This window comes from Haliotis asinina, chromosome 2 (assembly GCF_037392515.1).
Source record: "Haliotis asinina isolate JCU_RB_2024 chromosome 2, JCU_Hal_asi_v2, whole genome shotgun sequence".
In the NCBI taxonomy this organism is placed as follows: Eukaryota; Metazoa; Mollusca; class Gastropoda; order Lepetellida; family Haliotidae; genus Haliotis; species Haliotis asinina.
Window position 1 is genome coordinate 18,099,512 of NC_090281.1, and position 20,200 is coordinate 18,119,711.

Below are 20,200 nucleotides of genomic sequence, written 5' to 3' on the forward strand. Positions count from 1 at the left end.
CTTGATTGATATGTTTTATTCCACATTCATTAAACATATCATATATACACAATAATTGCTAGAACCAATTCATCAGTCAGAATTAACAGACAAATCTACCACCCATACTCAGTGGTAATGACCATGGTACAGGTTCTTCTAGAGATTTCCACACACCACAAAAACAATTCGATCTACCAAGACAGTCAGTCCAGGTTCTGTCACAACATTTCTGATATGATGCCTCTTTCACCTCTTCGTTTTGAAATTAAACTAAACCAACACATATTAGAAATCACTTTCATTCATCTCAGAAAATAACTGTCATTCAAGTGAATATAAGAAAAAACAAGCTTTTCTTTAAAGTTTGTTTTTGTTTGTGCCTTGGTCTCCTTAGGTGTATGTTTAACACATTCGATAGTAACTGACTAAGTGTGCAACATTAGTTTTATCCCGCTTTTAGCAATATTCTGGTAATATCATGGCAGGGTTTACCAGAAATCGCTCATCACACATTGTACCAATATGGGGAATCGAACCCTGTTCTTCGGTGTGATCAGCAAACCCTTTAACCACTAAGCTACCCCAAAGCCCAGATTTGACAGTGATCAGAGAACTGTGAGCCAGAGGACTGGGGAGCATTATGCCTAACTTGCAAAAAGATATATATGTATTAGTGCTGGAACTGTAGGTGGGATATTCTAGGAGCATTGGTTTATCGCTGCTTCTTGATATACGTGAAGGCACTGTCTGGAGGGGGTGGTCTGTAGTAGCGCCGGTACCACATCAACGAGGTGATCAGACCCAGGGAAAACCTGAAGGAGGATTCACATATGAATCGGGAAGGTATGTGTAAGATCTCAAACACACTTCAGGCAAGGTATATGCAAACTTACACTCATGAATAGGGGCGACGTGTGCAATATTACACACATATACAGGGCTAGGTATATGCAAACTTAAACTCATGAATCGGGAAGGTATGTGCAAAATTACACACATATACAGGGCTAGGTATATGCAAAATTACACGTATACATAAAGTAAGGAATGTGCAAGATTACACACATACACTGGGCAAGAAATATACAGATATTTAACAACTGATATTAAACAATCCAGCTACATCAAACAAATCACAGTAGATACAAGACACAATTCTGATACACGCAAGACGAAGTCTCTCAAGTTTCTACTTACCATGTGATGATGTATGACATGTGTTCATTTCTGAGGGTGACTCTGGTCTGTCCTCCGATCGGTCCTCCATTTACAGTGCTGTCTGTTAATACAACATGATAGTGTGAGTGGATGGCGGGTTCGTTAACATTAGCTTTGATTGTCATTTAAAGGGCAAGCTTGCAGGAAAATGAACCTATTCAGTTGTTCTTTTTATTATGAAAATTATTTACCTGGTACTTTCAAGGACAAAAACAATAAAATTATTAAAATCTAAATATTTTAGATATTTAAATACTTACCTTACCATAGGTCTTATGCATATTACCTCAAGCTTCACTAGTAGAGATCAGACAGACGTTGATTCGCCATTCCCTGAATGGCTACCTCGTATAATCTACAGATGTAGTCACGGAAGTGACGTGATCTCCCTACTCGCGGGAACGTGAGCCATCCCAAAATTCACTTTTACTGGCAGCAGGAAAGAAAGGTCCAAAGAGTCCAAAGTGGGGGAGGAGCATCCAGCGTTGGGAGGGAGTCACCGCCCTATGGTAAGGTAAGTATTTAAATATCTAAAATATTTAGATTTTAATAAATTTTTAACTTACCTTACCATAGGTCTTATGCATATGGCTTCGACAGAGAGGACGGTGGTGTGGACTCTGGAGGACCTTCAACTCTTCAGCAGACCAAGCACATGCACAGGAGACCCGGTAGACCAATGCCAACGTCACAGGGCAAGCCTTGAAACAGGACAAAGGATAACCCAAGGGAACTCCAAAGAGAAACCGACGCACCCAGAGGGTGAGGTTAATCTTAAGACCAAAGGTAAGAATAACATAAATACCTAATGGGCGGAAGGCCGGGTGAGTTGCTGTGCAACCACCAACGGGCCAAAAGACTGAAGCCCCTCCATGTCCTCGACAGCCAAGTCCCTCAGATAGTATGAGGCAAAAACAGTGGACGACTTCCAAAAACAACCCTCCATAATCTGTGGCACCGTACAGTTCCTGTGGAGGACCATAGTGGACGCCAGAGCTCTAATTTCATGGGTTTGTTCGCCATCGGATGGCGGAGTTTCTTGGCATCGTACGCCGCCAGGATAGTCGCACGAAGCCACAGAGCAATAGTGTTTCTATTAACTTCTCCCTTGCACGATGAAGAAAAAGGGATAAACAGTCTTTTTCGGGAATGTCTCTTCAAGGCAGACCTCTGGAAGTAATATCTAAGGGCCCTGACTGGACACAGGAACTCCTCCTCCGTATCATGTCGTCCGAGGATGGTCGATAAAGGCGGGATGGAGAACCGTCTATCCGGTTGACCGGGAAGCTGATTCTTGGCAATGAAGTAACACAGCAACCCCAAGTGGACTCGGCCATGCCTAGCTTGTTCAAAACGCACTTGTGTGACATCCAGGGCATGAATCTCACTAACTCTAGCTGCCGTAGCTAGGGCAAGTAAGAAGACCGTCTTCCTGGACAACAGCTCGAAAGAAGCATCCTCTAGGGGCTCATATGGGGGGCCTCTCAAGTGTTGCAAAACAACATTCAGATCCCAAGCTGGAGGGCGGAACTTGACCTTCTGGTCCTCCAACTTGAACGCCTTCAGCAGGGCAACCAGTTCTGGAACTTTAGAAATCTGACGATCCGTCTTGACCGCCAAGACGGAGTTCAATGATGACAAGTAGGTACTCAACGTACTCCCTTTGAGATGCTTGGAATTACGTAGAAACATAAAAAAATTTGCCACGATCTCTGAGCACAAAAGCTTTCAAATGAGCGCCACTTGTCATCATAGAGGGATCTGGTGGATGTCCGATGAGCTCGGGCTATGGCATTCGCCACACGCAAGGAATAGCCTTTCGCCCTTAATGCCTTCTGTAAATGGTCCAGCCGTGCAGATTGAATCTCAGTGGATCTGGATGGAGTTGTTGGCTGTGCGGATGACGAAGGAGGTGTGGCCAATCTAGAAGCTGAACCGGATCTCCGCTGACGAGGCATCGCAGATCGGGGAACCATGGTCTGGCTGGCCACCAGGGCGCGACCAAATGCAGTCTCAGATTCTTGGCAATGAAGTAACACAGCAACCCCAAGTGGACTCGGCCATGCCTAGCTTGTTCAAAACGCACTTGTGTGACATCCAGGGCATGAATCTCACTAACTCTAGCTGCCGTAGCTAGGGCAAGTAAGAAGACCGTCTTCCTGGACAACAGCTCGAAAGAAGCATCCTCTAGGGGCTCATATGGGGGGCCTCTCAAGTGTTGCAAAACAACATTCAGATCCCAAGCTGGAGGGCGGAACTTGACCTTCTGGTCCTCCAACTTGAACGTCTTCAGCAGGGCAACCAGTTCTGGAACTTTAGAAATCTGACGATCCGTCTTGACCGCCAAGACGGAGTTCAATGATGACAAGTAGGTACTCAACGTACTCCCTTTGAGATGCTTAGAATTACGTAGAAACATAAAAAAATTTGCCACAATCTCTGAGCACAAAAGCTTTCAAATGAGCGCCACTTGTCATCATAGAGGGATCTGGTGGATGTCCGATGAGCTCGGGCTATGGCATTCGCCACACGCAAGGAATAGCCTTTCGCCCTTAATGCCTTCTGTAAATGGTCCAGCCGTGCAGATTGAATCTCAGCGGATCTGGATGGAGTTGTTGGCTGTGCGGATGACGAAGGAGGTGTGGCCAATCTAGAAGCTGAACCGGATCTCCGCTGACGAGGCATCGCAGATCGGGGAACCACGGTCTGGCTGGCCACCAGGGCGCGACCAAATGCAGTCTCAGGTTCTGTGTCTGCTTGATCTTGCCAATCACTTCCGGGAGAAGAACGGGTGGTGGAAAAGCGTACCCGTCTAGACCCTCCCACGACAGAGATAGAGCATCGACTGCCCAAGCCTGTGGATCCGGTACGGGAGACACGTAAGTTGGTAGCTGATGGTTGAAGCTGGTGGCAAAGAGGTCCACCAGGGGTCTCCCGTGGCGAAGGCAAATCTGACGAAACACGTCTGGATGAAGCATCCATTCCGTCGGTGAAGGTCTGCCTGGACGCGACAATGCGTCTGCCAGAATGTTCTTGTAGCCGGGTATGTGCCGAACCCTGATTGTGATCCCGTTGCTGTCTAGCAGATCTGCTAACACGAACATCTGGTCTAGGAGTTGCTTGGACCTGTTCGTGCCCTGATTCCGGATAACCCAGACGACTGTGGAGTTGTCCGACGCCACCAGGAGCTTGGTGTTGGACAAAATCGGTAGCCAGTGGCGAACTGCTAGAATGACGGCTTGCAACTCCAGGTTGTTGATGTGCCACAACCTTTCGGCATCGGACCACAGCCCTGAGGTCGTTCGGCCCGCCAGATGGGCGCCCCACCCTAGCAGGGACGCATCCACGAACAACTCGTGGTCGTGACTGGAGTCTTCCAAACAGACGCCGGCGCAGACATTCGATTCTACCATCCACCACCGGAGATACTGATGTAGATGTGGAGGTAGAAGAACCTGTGACTTGAGGTCGTTCATCTGGATGAATGGTGACAGAAACCTCTGTAAGGGCCGTAGCATAAGGCGCCCTCTGAGAGTAAGATCCTGCGCCGATGTCAAAAGACCCAACAGAGACTACCACTCTCTGAGGGTCATGGGTTGAGAGAGACCTCGATCCGCAAACGCCAGAATCTTCAGCCACCGATCTGGATGGACCCTGACAAGATTGCCCTTCGTTAAAAATAATCCCCCGATGAAGGTCAGTTCTTCAGTTGGTTCCAGATGTGACTTGTTGGTGTTGACCATCCAACCCAGTTGATGCAGCAGGCGGGTGGAGAAGTCCAACTGTTTGCGTAGCAGTAGAGGACTGCCGTGGTTGAGAAGGCAGTCGTCTATGTATGGATCGAAGTCCACTCCGCTTAGATGTAGAAACCTGGTAACCAGAAGCGTGATGCGTGTGAAAAGCCACGGGGCCGTAGAAATGCCAAACGGAAGCACCCTCCACTGGTAATGTATTCCGTTGAAGACAAACCTCAGGTACTTTCTGTGACGCGGATGTATGGGAACATGTAGGTACGCGTCCTGTAGGTCCAGACTGGCTAGCCAAGCCCCGGGAGACAATTTGGCTCGAATCTGCTCTAGGGACGTCATCCGGAAATGAGGAGGGTCGGCCAGATACTGTCTGTTGAAGACCGCCATGTTGTGAATCATGCGCATCTTGTTGGAATCTTTCTTTGGCACCAGGAAGATGGGTGAGTAGAACCCCGGGGAGCGGTGGGGTTCCAGCACTGTCTCTATGGCTCTCTTGGATAACAGGATGTCGATATTGGACTCTAGGAGAGCTAGTTGGTGTTGAGGATATATCCGCGACTGGGGAGTAGATGTCAGCGGTGGAGTCTCGACCAATGGCAGTTTGTAGCCGGACTTCAGAATCTTGCTTACAAACGGATCCTCTAGGAATGACCAGTTGGGCCAGAAGATCCCTAGTCTCCCACCTACTGGAGTCGGATGGACAGGTACGACTGGGGGTGGGAGATCCCAGTCGTAGACATCCACTGCTTCAGCGACCAGAGTAGGGGCGCTTGCCTCTGCCTCGCCCTGGCTTCGAGGGGGTGTCCCGGCTGCGCTCCTGGGGCTTCCGCTGAGCGTCATTATCCTTGGTGCAGCAACCTCCCCTCCCAAAGGAGGAGCGGATGGATTCCCTCCTGGGAATATAGCGCTTCTTTCCACTTCCTCTGGCTCTGCCACGAAAGGCAGAACCAAGCGCCTCAAAGGTAGACAGCGTGACTTCAGTGTTCGTTAATTCCGCGTGCGACTTGTAAACATCTGGAATCTTGTCGGCGAACAGAAACTTGGAAGTAAAGGGAGCCCGAAGTAATTGGCGCTTAAATTCCTCCTGCCAATTACATGCATCCAGGAAGCCGGAGCGGCGAACCGAAGTAGTCATAGCCAACGCTGCACGTAAGTGACCGAGTAAGTCATGAAGAACTTGAAGATCGTCGTGAGATGATCCACCCTGGAGGCGTTATCCTCTGATAGGTCTGCTGCAGCCGCTGAAGTAGCCGAAATAGGTTTAAGCATGCGCTTGAGTTCCGTGCTAATTTGGAGTCCTGCACTTATAAGCTGAGAGTGAAGAACTTGACAAGCGCTTGAGTGAGTCGTCCTGAGCCGCACCATTATCTGTGAAGTCTAGGCTGTGGATCTTGTAATCAGACTTCCTTGATTTAGACGCCTTGATCGTAGGATTCAGAGACAGCTTGGCAAAATCCTCGTCCAGGAGAGACACTGCATCCGCCACCATAGGATGAGGTGGAATGAGTAGTTCTGGGGACAAACGGATGGACGCCAGATTATTAGGATCAGTCAGGTAGCCTGTCAGCAATCCACTCAAACACTGCCGATAGTGGTAGATAGGTGCCATCATCCTCGCCTACACCTGCCTCTTCTTCATAGTCAGGGCAGAAGTGTTTCTCCTCCAAATCTTCCCAAGAGACTGAAGTCGATTCCCGCCGCTGGGTGGAAGAGGTAGAAGGCGTCCGAGTAGAAGAATCCTTCAGTGAAACTCGCGGGGCCTCTGGTGAACGTGAACGCCGGGTTCTGGAAGAGCGCCGAGGAGATCTGGATCGCGAACGGAAGCGCCGTCTACTCCTGTTGGAATAAGAATCCTCCATGGATCGTCTAGCAGAGCGTGAGCGTGAGCATGAGCGCGAGCGCGAGCGCCGGTGCCGACTACGGTGAGGAGAACGGGAGCGCCGACTTCTCGGAGATCTGGACCGCGATCTGCGTCTCGAGCGCTCCGCTTCTAAGCGCCGAGCGCGCTCCTCATCTAGCTGACGTTGTAGCACCTCTTCTCTAGATAGCGTGTGAGAAATCCTGGGGATCCGGTAAGGCACTGGCGGAGGCACAGGAGCCGGTGTCTGAACAAGCGCTGGCATAGGTATAGGTGCTGGTATTGGAACCAGTGAAGGTGTCCCCATCAAGGCTGTGGACGCTGACGTGGGCATAGGCGCTGGCGTAGGCGTCGGTGCTGGCATAGGCGTAGGCGTTGACGTTGAAACAAGCTCGGGAATCAAGGCAGGCGCTGACATCGGCGCTGGCACAGCAGCAGCAGCAGCAGCAGCTGAGGTCGGCGCTGGCTCTCTAGTAGAAGTGCTGGGCGTCAGGAGAGACCGTAAAAGCCTCTGAACTTCTGGGTGCGCCAAGGCGTCCGGACGGAATAAGTCGACAAAGGCGTCCGGGCGAAGTGGCTCCGGAGACGATCGAACCGGCGTCGTAGATGAGCGCTCAAAACCAGATGTCGGCGTTGGTGCTGTAAAGGTAGGCAGCTCCGGGTCGTCCTGTAAGGAACCTAATGAAGAAGCTGGGGAAGACATTCTCCTCTTCCGCTGAGTAAACCTCTTTCTACGGACAGCTAAAAAGGTCTTGAAATCCGCCACTGAAAGACTTGTACAATGCTGACAGCGGCTGTCAAGGGAACAGGTCTGTGATGCACAATCCAGGCACCAGGGGTGGGAATCCTTGGCTGACTTCTGCCCCTTGCAGATAGTACAAAACTGCCGAGTCATACACAGTTAACTGCAACATATAAAAACATACCCGAAGCGTGAAATAAACAATAACGCTAGAGGTTGATACGAAAAACACCCCTACAGAAAAAATGCAGCAAGAGCGCACCCCCAACCTAAAGTGGGTATGCCTGTAAGCTCGCGACAGCGAAAGCTAGCAACCAACATGGCTACCTGCGAAACGTGCCACGTTTTTTTACACATGAAAAAAGGCAAAAACCGGGAGGAAATACCATACAACATAGCAGAACAGATGGAGGAAGTATCCCTGACGGAATAAAGAACCTCCAAGCCCGCCATGACACCTCACAAACGACGCAGGAAAACCCACATCGAAGGGAGAAAAAAGGAAACATTTACAACACGAGGTAGCAAGGTAAGTGAAGTTAAATTCAATTTAACTAACCACACACCTAGGGAAACAACACACACCTACCTGTTGAACGACAACTTTATTCAACGCAATAGTAAAAAACCGAGTGAAACAAACACGTCTGATCAGACGAACGCTAGAAGTAAAAGTGAATTTTGGGATGGCTCGCGTTCCCGCGAGTAGGGAGATCACGTCACTTCCGTGACTACATCCGTAGATTATACGAGGTAGCCATTCAGGGAATGGCGAATCAACGTCTGTCTGATCTCTACTAGCGAAGCTTGAGGTAATATGCATAAGACCTATGGTAAGGTAAGTTAAAAATTTATGAAAGTTTACTTTTTTTATTTTTATAGTAAAACTATATATATTTTACACATTTACCAAATATGCACTTCAATATTTGCTGTCATGTTTCGTGATTGACAAACTGATTCTGATAAAAAGAACCAAAAGCATGCATCATATTTTGTTTCTAGTTGCAGTTTCCTGTTTCACCTTCAGCATTACTCTAGCAATATGACGGCAGTCAGTAAATGACTGGACCAGACAATCCAGTGATTGACATCATCAGTCGAAGTCAAAGATATTTACTGCGTGTAAGGTCCCAGACCCACACACCGGTACAAAGGAGTGATTGAGTATAATTTTACGCAGTTTTGGGCAATGTTCCTGCAATATCATGGCGAGTACACCAGAAATGGGCTTCACGCATTGTACCCATGTGGGTATTCAAACCTGGATCTTTGGCCATGATGAGCAAACGCTTTAACCACTTGGCTTCCACCATCCCCACATACAAACGAGGTACATGTAAGCAGTTTTACACATTCAGATGCATAATAATGTTGAACACCTTGTTCCTCAGGAAAATGGTATTTTTAACATTCAGGACATCCTTCGAGGAGTGTGTGCTAGACCAGTGATTAAACCATTTGTTCAACATGCCAAATTCAATTCCCCACAAAGGTAGAATGTGTGAAGCCCATTCCTGGTGTCCGCTGCTGTGATATTGCCCTAATATTGCTAAAGAGGCATAAACCTAGCTTGACTTTCAGGAATATTATCATATTACCCAATTAATAATCCTGGAATAGAGTACTGGGGTCAAAATCTTCCTAAGAAGGACATTCAACTTCAGTTGTGAATACACAATGCCATTTAGACAGTGGTTAAATGTAACATGGGCTGTATTTGGAATCACCTTTTCTCAGAAGAGTGCAGATTTTAGAACTTTTGCCTGATTGATCCTATTTGGGAATCCTAACTCTCACAGACTGGCACCTAATCCCCAGGACACAATTTCAGCCATCCAACCCACTCAGCCGCTGCAGCTTTCCCAATAGTTGTTGAAAAAATCCTTTCTAAGAAAAGATACCTCATCAGTATCCATCTATCAAGCTATGATACGATGACATGCATTAACCAAGTCACCCAGTCCAATCACCATCATGGGGTACTGGGATAGTACATATCATATTCGGATTTCATCCAAAACTTGACAGAATGATGCTTATTCACGTCTACATTCTCAGTTGCTAAGTGTTTTTCAATGTAACTGGTTGTAATGGTAATTTCAAGATGACTAGTCCTTGTTCTAATCTCTTAATATACCAGGAATCATGAAATCCCATTTTGGTAGGACAGCTAGGATCAAACCACCAACTACCTCTCAACAGTACACTCTCTCCACTGGACCATCCAACCCTTTTGAACTGATTGTATCGTGAATACAGTTACGCACAGGCAGTTTTAAGGTTTACTAAATACAAACCTAAACAGAATGTCCATTTATAATTAAAATAACACAAGATAATTCACTGTTACAAACCAAACACGTGTGACAGTACAGTTAACTGCAGGTGTTATCATACAGAATAATAATCAATGTTCAAGGCATAACGTATACCTGGAAGGAGGCTGATATGATTAGAATTCAAAGTACCCTAATTTATCAGAATCTACTAAATTTGCAAGTAAACAAATGTTTGGACAATATCACAGTATTTTCCACAACCTGCCAAGGGCATTGGGTTTGAAATCCTAGAAAAGTGGCAATGTCATGAGACAAATTCATGTGAAATAAAGAGAAGTAACCCAGTACAACATGGAAAGGGAAGTAACCCAGTACAACATGGAAAAGGAAGTAACCAAGCACAACATGGTAAGACATCCAACAAGGGACATGACCTTCAACACTTTCTGGATCATGTCCTCACCAGTTATATTCTGCTTGCAGTGAAAACTTACAGATGAATTTCACTTTAACCACGGTAACTACTTACATCTATCTGCATCTATAAAGACTGGTGCTGTTCCAGCTGCCTGTGACATCTCAGTGACACTCCTATATAACCAGTACCCTGATGTGTTGTGGTTCCCCTTTGGCATAAATGGGTTGCGCTGCAACATCAACGTCATAAACAACATGAATACAGCATCTATAAGTTCACTGCGATAAACACTGATGGATCAGTTGTTGTTTCATGCCACACTCACCAATATCCCAGCAATATGGCGGAAGTCATATTATTCAAGTCTGGTTCAGACAATCCAGTGATCAACATCATGAGCATCAACCAGTTAGGATGTGATGATGTGTCATGATGTACATCATCATGAGCAATAACAACATTACCATTAAAAAATATAAAAAACTAAAAGATTATGTGACATCACAACATCAATAGTGATGGTAAGTGAGTCAGTCTGACCATCTGTTCACCTGTCTAACAGGTGTAACCCTGCTTTTCAACAGTACTAGGCACAAGCCCAAACAACCATGTCACAATGCCCAACCTCCAAATCTCTTCATTAGGTGTCACCTGTGACAAGTATGAGGTACTATGGATAAGCCCAAACAACCACGGCACAATGTTCAACCTCCAAATCTCCACACTTAGTGTCTCCTATGATGCATAGGAGGTACAAGGGACCAGCCCAAACAACCATGTCACAATGCCCAACCTCCAAATCTCTTCATTAGGTGTCACCTTTGACAAGTATGAGGTACTATGGATAAGCCCAAACAACCACGGCACAATGTCCAACCTCCAAATCTCCACACTTAGTGTCTTCTATGATGCATAGGAGGTACTAGGGACCAGCCCAAACAACCATGTCACAATGTCCAACCTCCAAATCTCCACACTTAGTGTCTCCTATGATGCATAGGAGGTACTGGGGACCAGCCCAAACAACCATGTCACAATGTCCAACCTCCAAATCTCCACACTTAGTGTCTCCTATGATGCATAGGAGGTACTGGGGACCAGCCCAAACAACCACGGCACAATGTCCAACCTCCAAATCTCCACACTTAGTGTCTCCTATGATGCATAGGAGGTACTGGGGACAAGCCCAATCGACCATGTCACAATGTCCAACCTCCAAATCTCCACACTTAGTGTCTTCTATGATGCATAGGAGGTACTGGGGACAAGCCCAAACAACCATGTCACAATGTCCAACCTCCAAATCTCCACACTTAGTGTCTCCTATGATGCATAGGAGGTACTGGGGACAAGCCCAATCGACCATGTCACAATGTCCAACCTCCAAATCTCCACACTTAGTGTCTCCTATGATGCATAGGAGGTACTGGGGACCAGCCCAAACAACCATGTCACAATGTCCAACCTCCAAATCTCCACACTTAGTGTCTCCTATGATGCATAGGAGGTACTGGGGACCAGCCCAAACAACCATGTCACAATGTCCAACCTCCAAATCTCCACACTTAGTGTCTCCTATGATGCATAGGAGGTACTGGGGACCAGCCCAAACAACCATGTCACAATGTCCAACCTCCAAATCTCCACACTTAGTGTCTCCTATGATGCATAGGAGGTACTGAGGACAAGCCCAAACAACCACGGCACAATGTCCAACCTCCAAATCTCCACACTTAGTGTCTCCTATGATGCATAGGAGGTACTGGGGACCAGCCCAAACAACCATGTCACAATGTCCAACCTCCAAATCTCCACACTTAGTGTCTCCTATGATGCATAGGAGGTACTGGGGACCAGCCCAAACAACCACGGCACAATGTCCAACCTCCAAATCTCCACACTTAGTGTCTCCTATGATGCATAGGAGGTACTGGGGACAAGCCCAATCGACCATGTCACAATGTCCAACCTCCAAATCTCCACACTTAGTGTCTTCTATGATGCATAGGAGGTACTGGGGACAAGCCCAATCGACCATGTCACAATGTCCAACCTCCAAATCTCCACACTTAGTGTCTCCTATGATGCATAGGAGGTACTGGGGACCAGCCCAAACAACCATGTCACAATGTCCAACCTCCAAATCTCCACACTTAGTGTCTCCTATGATGCATAGGAGGTACTGAGGACAAGCCCAAACAACCACGGCACAATGTCCAACCTCCAAATCTCCACACTTAGTGTCTCCTATGATGCATAGGAGGTACTGGGGACCAGCCCAAACAACCATGTCACAATGTCCAACCTCCAAATCTCCACACTTAGTGTCTTCTATGATGCATAGGAGGTACTGGGGACAAGCCCAAACAACCATGTCACAATGTCCAACCTCCAAATCTCCACACTTAGTGTCTTCTATGATGCATAGGAGGTACTAGGGACCAGCCCAAACAACCATGTCACAATGTCCAACCTCCAAATCTCCACACTTAGTGTCTTCTATGATGCATAGGAGGTACTAGGGACCAGCCCAAACAACCATGTCACAATGTCCAACCTCAAAATCTCCACACTTAGTGTCTCCTATGATGCATAGGAGGTACTGGGGACCAGCCCAAACAACCATGTCACAATGTCCAACCTCCAAATCTCCACACTTAGTGTCTCCTATGATGCATAGGAGGTACTGGGGACCAGCCCAAACAACCATGTCACAATGTCCAACCTCCAAATCTCCACACTTAGTGTCTCCTATGATGCATAGGAGGTACTAGGGACCAGCCCAAACAACCATGTCACAATGTCCAACCTCAAAATCTCCACACTTAGTGTCTCCTATGATGCATAGGAGGTACTGGGGACCAGCCCAAACAACCATGTCACAATGTCCAACCTCCAAATCTCCACACTTAGTGTCTCCTATGATGCATAGGAGGTACTGGGGACCAGCCCAAACAACCACGGCACAATGTCCAACCTCCAAATCTCCACACTTAGTGTCTTCTATGATGCATAGGAGGTACTGGGGACAAGCCCAAACAACCATGTCACAATGTCCAACCTCCAAATCTCCACACTTAGTGTCTCCTATGATGCATAGGAGGTACTGGGGACCAGCCCAAACAACCACGGCACAATGTCCAACCTCCAAATCTCCACACTTAGTGTCTTCTATGATGCATAGGAGGTACTGGGGACAAGCCCAAACAACCATGTCACAATGTCCAACCTCCAAATCTCCACACTTAGTGTCTTCTATGATGCATAGGAGGTACTAGGGACCAGCCCAAACAACCATGTCACAATGTCCAACCTCCAAATCTCCACACTTAGTGTCTTCTATGATGCATAGGAGGTACTAGGGACCAGCCCAAACAACCATGTCACAATGTCCAACCTCCAAATCTCCACACTTAGTGTCTCCTATGATGCATAGGAGGTACTGGGGACCAGCCCAAACAACCATGTCACAATGTCCAACCTCCAAATCTCCACACTTAGTGTCTTCTATGATGCATAGGAGGTACTAGGGACCAGCCCAAACAACCATGTCACAATGTCCAACCTCCAAATCTCCACACTTAGTGTCTTCTATGATGCATAGGAGGTACTAGGGACCAGCCCAAACAACCATGTCACAATGTCCAACCTCCAAATCTCCACACTTAGTGTCTCCTATGATGCATAGGAGGTACTGGGGACCAGCCCAAACAACCATGTCACAATGTCCAACCTCCAAATCTCCACACTTAGTGTCTTCTATGATGCATAGGAGGTACTGGGGACCAGCCCAAACAACCATGTCACAATGTCCAACCTCCAAATCTCCACACTTAGTGTCTTCTATGATGCATAGGAGGTACTGGGGACAAGCCCAAACAACCATGTCACAATGTCCAACCTCCAAATCTCCACACTTAGTGTCTCCTATGATGCATAGGAGGTACTGGGGACCAGCCCAAACAACCATGTCACAATGTCCAACCTCCAAATCTCCACACTTAGTGTCTTCTATGATGCATAGGAGGTACTAGGGACCAGCCCAAACAACCATGTCACAATGTCCAACCTCCAAATCTCCACACTTAGTGTCTTCTATGATGCATAGGAGGTACTAGGGACCAGCCCAAACAACCATGTCACAATGTCCAACCTCCAAATCTCCACACTTAGTGTCTTCTATGATGCATAGGAGGTACTAGGGACCAGCCCAAACAACCATGTCACAATGTCCAACCTCCAAATCTCCACACTTAGTGTCTCCTATGATGCATAGGAGGTACTGGGGACCAGCCCAAACAACCATGTCACAATGTCCAACCTCCAAATCTCCACACTTAGTGTCTTCTATGATGCATAGGAGGTACTGGGGACCAGCCCAAACAACCATGTCACAATGTCCAACCTCCAAATCTCCACACTTAGTGTCTCCTATGATGCATAGGAGGTACTGGGGACCAGCCCAAACAACCATGTCACAATGTCCAACCTCCAAATCTCCACACTTAGTGTCTTCTATGATGCATAGGAGGTACTGGGGACCAGCCCAAACAACCATGTCACAATGTCCAACCTCCAAATCTCCACACTTAGTGTCTCCTATGATGCATAGGAGGTACTGGGGACCAGCCCAAACAACCATGTCACAATGTCCAACCTCCAAATCTCCACACTTAGTGTCTTCTATGATGCATAGGAGGTACTGGGGACCAGCCCAAACAACCATGTCACAATGTCCAACCTCCAAATCTCCACACTTAGTGTCTTCTATGATGCATAGGAGGTACTAGGGACCAGCCCAAACAACCATGTCACAATGTCCAACCTCCAAATCTCCACACTTAGTGTCTCCTATGATGCATAGGAGGTACTGGGGACCAGCCCAAACAACCATGTCACAATGTCCAACCTCCAAATCTCCACACTTAGTGTCTTCTATGATGCATAGGAGGTACTGGGGACCAGCCCAAACAACCATGTCACAATGTCCAGCCTCCAAATCTCCACACTTAGTGTCTTCTATGATGCATAGGAGGTACTGGGGACCAGCCCAAACAACCACGGCACAATGTCCAACCTCCAAATCTCCACACTTAGTGTCTTCTATGATGCATAGGAGGTACTGGGGACCAGCCCAAACAACCATGTCACAATGTCCAACCTCCAAATCTCCACACTTAGTGTCTCCTATGATGCATAGGAGGTACTGGGGACCAGCCCAAACAACATGTCACAATGTCCAACCTCCAAATCTCCACACTTAGTGTCTCCTATGATGCATAGGAGGTACTAGGGACCAGCCCAAACAACCATGTCACAATGTCCAACCTCCAAATCTCCACACTTAGTGTCTCCTATGATGCATAGGAGGTACTGGGGACCAGCCCAAACAACCATGTCACAATGTCCAACCTCCAAATCTCCACACTTAGTGTCTCCTATGATGCATAGGAGGTACTGGGGACCAGCCCAAACAACATGTCACAATGTCCAACCTCCAAATCTCCACACTTAGTGTCTCCTATGATGCATAGGAGGTACTAGGGACCAGCCCAAACAACCATGTCACAATGTCCAACCTCCAAATCTCCACACTTAGTGTCTTCTATGATGCATAGGAGGTACTGGGGACCAGCCCAAACAACCATGTCACAATGTCCAACCTCCAAATCTCCACACTTAGTGTCTCCTATGATGCATAGGAGGTACTGGGGACCAGCCCAAACAACCATGTCACAATGTCCAACCTCCAAATCTCCACACTTAGTGTCTCCTATGATGCATAGGAGGTACTGGGGACCAGCCCAAACAACCATGTCACAATGTCCAACCTCCAAATCTCCACACTTAGTGTCTCCTATGATGCATAGGAGGCACTGGGGACCAGCCCAAACAACCACGGCACAATGTCCAACCTCCAAATCTCCACACTTAGTGTCTCCTATGATGCATAGGAGGCACTGGGGACCAGCCCAAACAACCACGGCACAATGTCCAACCTCCAAATCTCCACACTTAGTGTCTTCTATGATGCATAGGAGGTACTGGGGACAAGCCCAAACAACCATGTCACAATGTCCAACCTCCAAATCTCCACACTTAGTGTCTTCTATGATGCATAGGAGGTACTGGGGACCAGCCCAAACAACCATGTCACAATGTCCAACCTCCAAATCTCCACACTTAGTGTCTCCTATGATGCATAGGAGGTACTGGGGACCAGCCCAAACAACCATGTCACAATGTCCAACCTCCAAATCTCCACACTTAGTGTCTCCTATGATGCATAGGAGGTACTAGGGACCAGCCCAAACAACCACGGCACAATGTCCAACCTCCAAATCTCCACACTTAAGTGTCTCCTATGATGCATAGGAGGTACTAGGGACCAGCCCAAACAACCATGTCACAATGTCCAACCTCCAAATCTCCACACTTAGTGTCTCCTATGATGCATAGGAGGTACTAGGGACCAGCCCAAACAACCATGTCACAATGTCCAACCTCCAAATCTCCACACTTAGTGTCTCCTATGATGCATAGGAGGTACTGGGGACCAGCCCAAACAACCATGTCACAATGTCCAACCTCCAAATCTCCACACTTAGTGTCTCCTATGATGCATAGGAGGCACTGGGGACAAGCCCAATCGACCATGTCACAATGTCCAACCTCCAAATCTCCACACTTAGTGTCTCCTATGATGCATAGGAGGTACTAGGGACCAGCCCAAACAACCATGTCACAATGTCCAACCTCCAAATCTCCACACTTAGTGTCTCCTATGATGCATAGGAGGTACTGGGGACCAGCCCAAACAACCATGTCACAATGTCCAACCTCCAAATCTCCACACTTAGTGTCTCCTATGATGCATAGGAGGTACTGGGGACCAGCCCAAACAACCATGTCACAATGTCCAACCTCCAAATCTCCACACTTAGTGTCTTCTATGATGCATAGGAGGTACTGGGGACCAGCCCAAACAACCATGTCACAATGTCCAACCTCCAAATCTCCACACTTAGTGTCTTCTATGATGCATAGGAGGTACTGGGGACCAGCCCAAACAACCATGTCACAATGTCCAACCTCCAAATCTCCACACTTAGTGTCTTCTATGATGCATAGGAGGTACTGGGGACCAGCCCAAACAACCATGTCACAATGTCCAACCTCCAAATCTCCACACTTAGTGTCTTCTATGATACATAGGAGGTACTAGGGACCAGCCCAAACAACCATGTCACAATGTCCAACCTCCAAATCTCCACACTTAGTGTCTTCTATGATGCATAGGAGGTACTGGGGACCAGCCCAAACAACCATGTCACAATGTCCAACCTCCAAATCTCCACACTTAGTGTCTTCTATGATGCATAGGAGGTACTGGGGACAAGCCCAAACAACCATGTCACAATGTCCAACCTCCAAATCTCCACACTTAGTGTCTCCTATGATGCATAGGAGGTACTGGGGACAAGCCCAATCGACCATGTCACAATGTCCAACCTCCAAATCTCCACACTTAGTGTCTCCTATGATGCATAGGAGGTACTAGGGACCAGCCCAAACAACCATGTCACAATGTCCAACCTCCAAATCTCCACACTTAGTGTCTCCTATGATGCATAGGAGGTACTGGGGACCAGCCCAAACAACCATGTCACAATGTCCAACCTCCAAATCTCCACACTTAGTGTCTTCTATGATGCATAGGAGGTACTGGGGACAAGCCCAAACAACCATGTCACAATGTCCAACCTCCAAATCTCCACACTTAGTGTCTCCTATGATGCATAGGAGGTACTGGGGACCAGCCCAAACAACCATGTCACAATGTCCAACCTCAAAATCTCCACACTTAGTGTCTTCTATGATGCATAGGAGGTACTGGGGACCAGCCCAAACAACCACGGCACAATGTCCAACCTCCAAATCTCCACACTTAGTGTCTTCTATGATGCATAGGAGGTACTGGGGACCAGCCCAAACAACCATGTCACAATGTCCAACCTCCAAATCTCCACACTTAGTGTCTTCTATGATGCATAGGAGGTACTGGGGACCAGCCCAAACAACCATGTCACAATGTCCAACCTCCAAATCTCCACACTTAGTGTCTTCTATGATGCATAGGAGGTACTGGGGACCAGCCCAATCGACCATGTCACAATGTCCAACCTCCAAATCTCCACACTTAGTGTCTTCTATGATGCATAGGAGGTACTGGGGACCAGCCCAAACAACCATGTCACAATGTCCAACCTCCAAATCTCCACACTTAGTGTCTCCTATGATGCATAGGAGGTACTGGGGACCAGCCCATATCCCCACATTAGTGTCCCCTATGACAACCATACAACATCCTCAGATACAACCTGATTAGAGAATATCTAAATCATATCTATTTTACATGAGGTTCTGACCCAGAATTCAAACAGACCCTACACAAAGGACAGCTGGGTGAGTCTTACCTGGTCATCACGACGCACAACTCCGACAATCTCTACCTCATCTGAAATCTGCAACAGAAACATAATTTAGTGAACACAAAAAATGGCATGTGATATACAAATAGAGACTGACAGTTTGAGTCATTTTGGAATTACAAAATCAGAGCTCTTTGAATATATTTTTCATGAACATCTTTTTCAAATGCTATAAATATGACATATCTGTTGCAGAAAAATAAAACATTCAATGTGCAGAGTGACAATTTCAGTTCGACAATTAACCCACCCAATTTCTTTTGTTTAACTTCACGCTGAGTCAGTTTCTGGCTCCATGACGTTTCATGCATAATCAAGTGATTAAATTATTCAAAACCAATTCTTTAGGAACCTAGCATTATGTCAACAAGGCACTAAACATGGGATATATGAATGTAGTCAAAGAAAAGGGGAGGTAACACAATGCAAGCTTGTCCATGTACCTTGAATTGCCTCCCTTGACTAAAAAACGTCCAAGAATGATACTGCCACCATCAAAAAGCAGTATCAAATATGAGGACATCAAAACAAAATCAGTCTCAGCATTTTCTTATAAGTAAAGTCTACATCTGCATATGACTGTTCTGAGAATCATGACTTGATGCTGAATAATCGACAACAATAATATAGGAATCAGTCAAAAGGCAAGTTTTGTTGTGTAATCCCCATGATACATGAAAGCTGTTTTATTTACGTAGCAATTTGCTGAGCAACATGTATGGTGTTTAGCACATCACAAATACTCATCATTATCTTTAGTTCCTGATGGTCTGCTATTTGGTGCTGTTTTCCTCACCTGACCTTCTGGTCGTGTTGCAGGATCCTGGTTCTTGGCTGGAACCCACCCTCGATTCACCAGGATGGTCAAGCTGCAAACACAGACAGTGTAGATGGAATGTCCAGCAACAATGTGTCAATGTATTCAATCAATACCACAACAAACATTGTGAAAGAACATCTTTGTTGAAAACAGAAATACTAAAACCTCAGACAAAAATAATTTCGTGCACAAATAGAGGTAATTTAGTTTCAAATTTTGTCACTAAACTTTACATAAGTTTCAGCCACAAGGAAACCCCACTGCAGCTTCACATGCTATGTGTGGGAGTGAGTGAGTGAGTGAGCAAAAATCGTACTTCAGAATATTTTGCTCATGTGATGACATACATGTGTGTGCATGTATGCCTGCTTGTACTTAATGAGATTCTATAGTGCTAGCTCACTGAGAGTGAGTGAGTGAGTGAATTTAGTTTTATGCTGCACTCCAGCTCCAGCAATATTCCAGCTATATGGCGGTGGTCTGTAAACAATCGAGTCTGGACCAGACAGACCAGTGACTAAGAACATGAACACTGATCTTCGCAATTGGGAACCGATGACATGTGTCAACCAAGTCAGCGAGTCTGACCACAAGATCCCGTTAGTTGCCTCTTACAACAAGCATAGTCGCCTTTTATGA

At 46.7% G+C, this 20,200-nt stretch overlaps 1 protein-coding gene across 1 annotated transcript in view; it reads right to left on the reverse strand.

Moving 5' to 3' along the window:
* LOC137273357 (surfeit locus protein 1-like) overlaps positions 1-20,200 on the reverse strand; it is a 25,684-nt gene continuing 5,484 nt past the window's right edge. The window contains exons 5-9 of the mRNA XM_067805967.1: positions 19,538-19,610; positions 18,727-18,774; positions 10,361-10,478; positions 1,180-1,261; positions 1-794 (exon numbers count right to left, since the gene is read on the reverse strand). Coding sequence (XP_067662068.1) covers positions 695-794; positions 1,180-1,261; positions 10,361-10,478; positions 18,727-18,774; positions 19,538-19,610 — 421 coding nt within the window. The 3' untranslated portion in view covers positions 1-694. The remainder of the gene's footprint in view (positions 795-1,179; positions 1,262-10,360; positions 10,479-18,726; positions 18,775-19,537; positions 19,611-20,200) is intronic.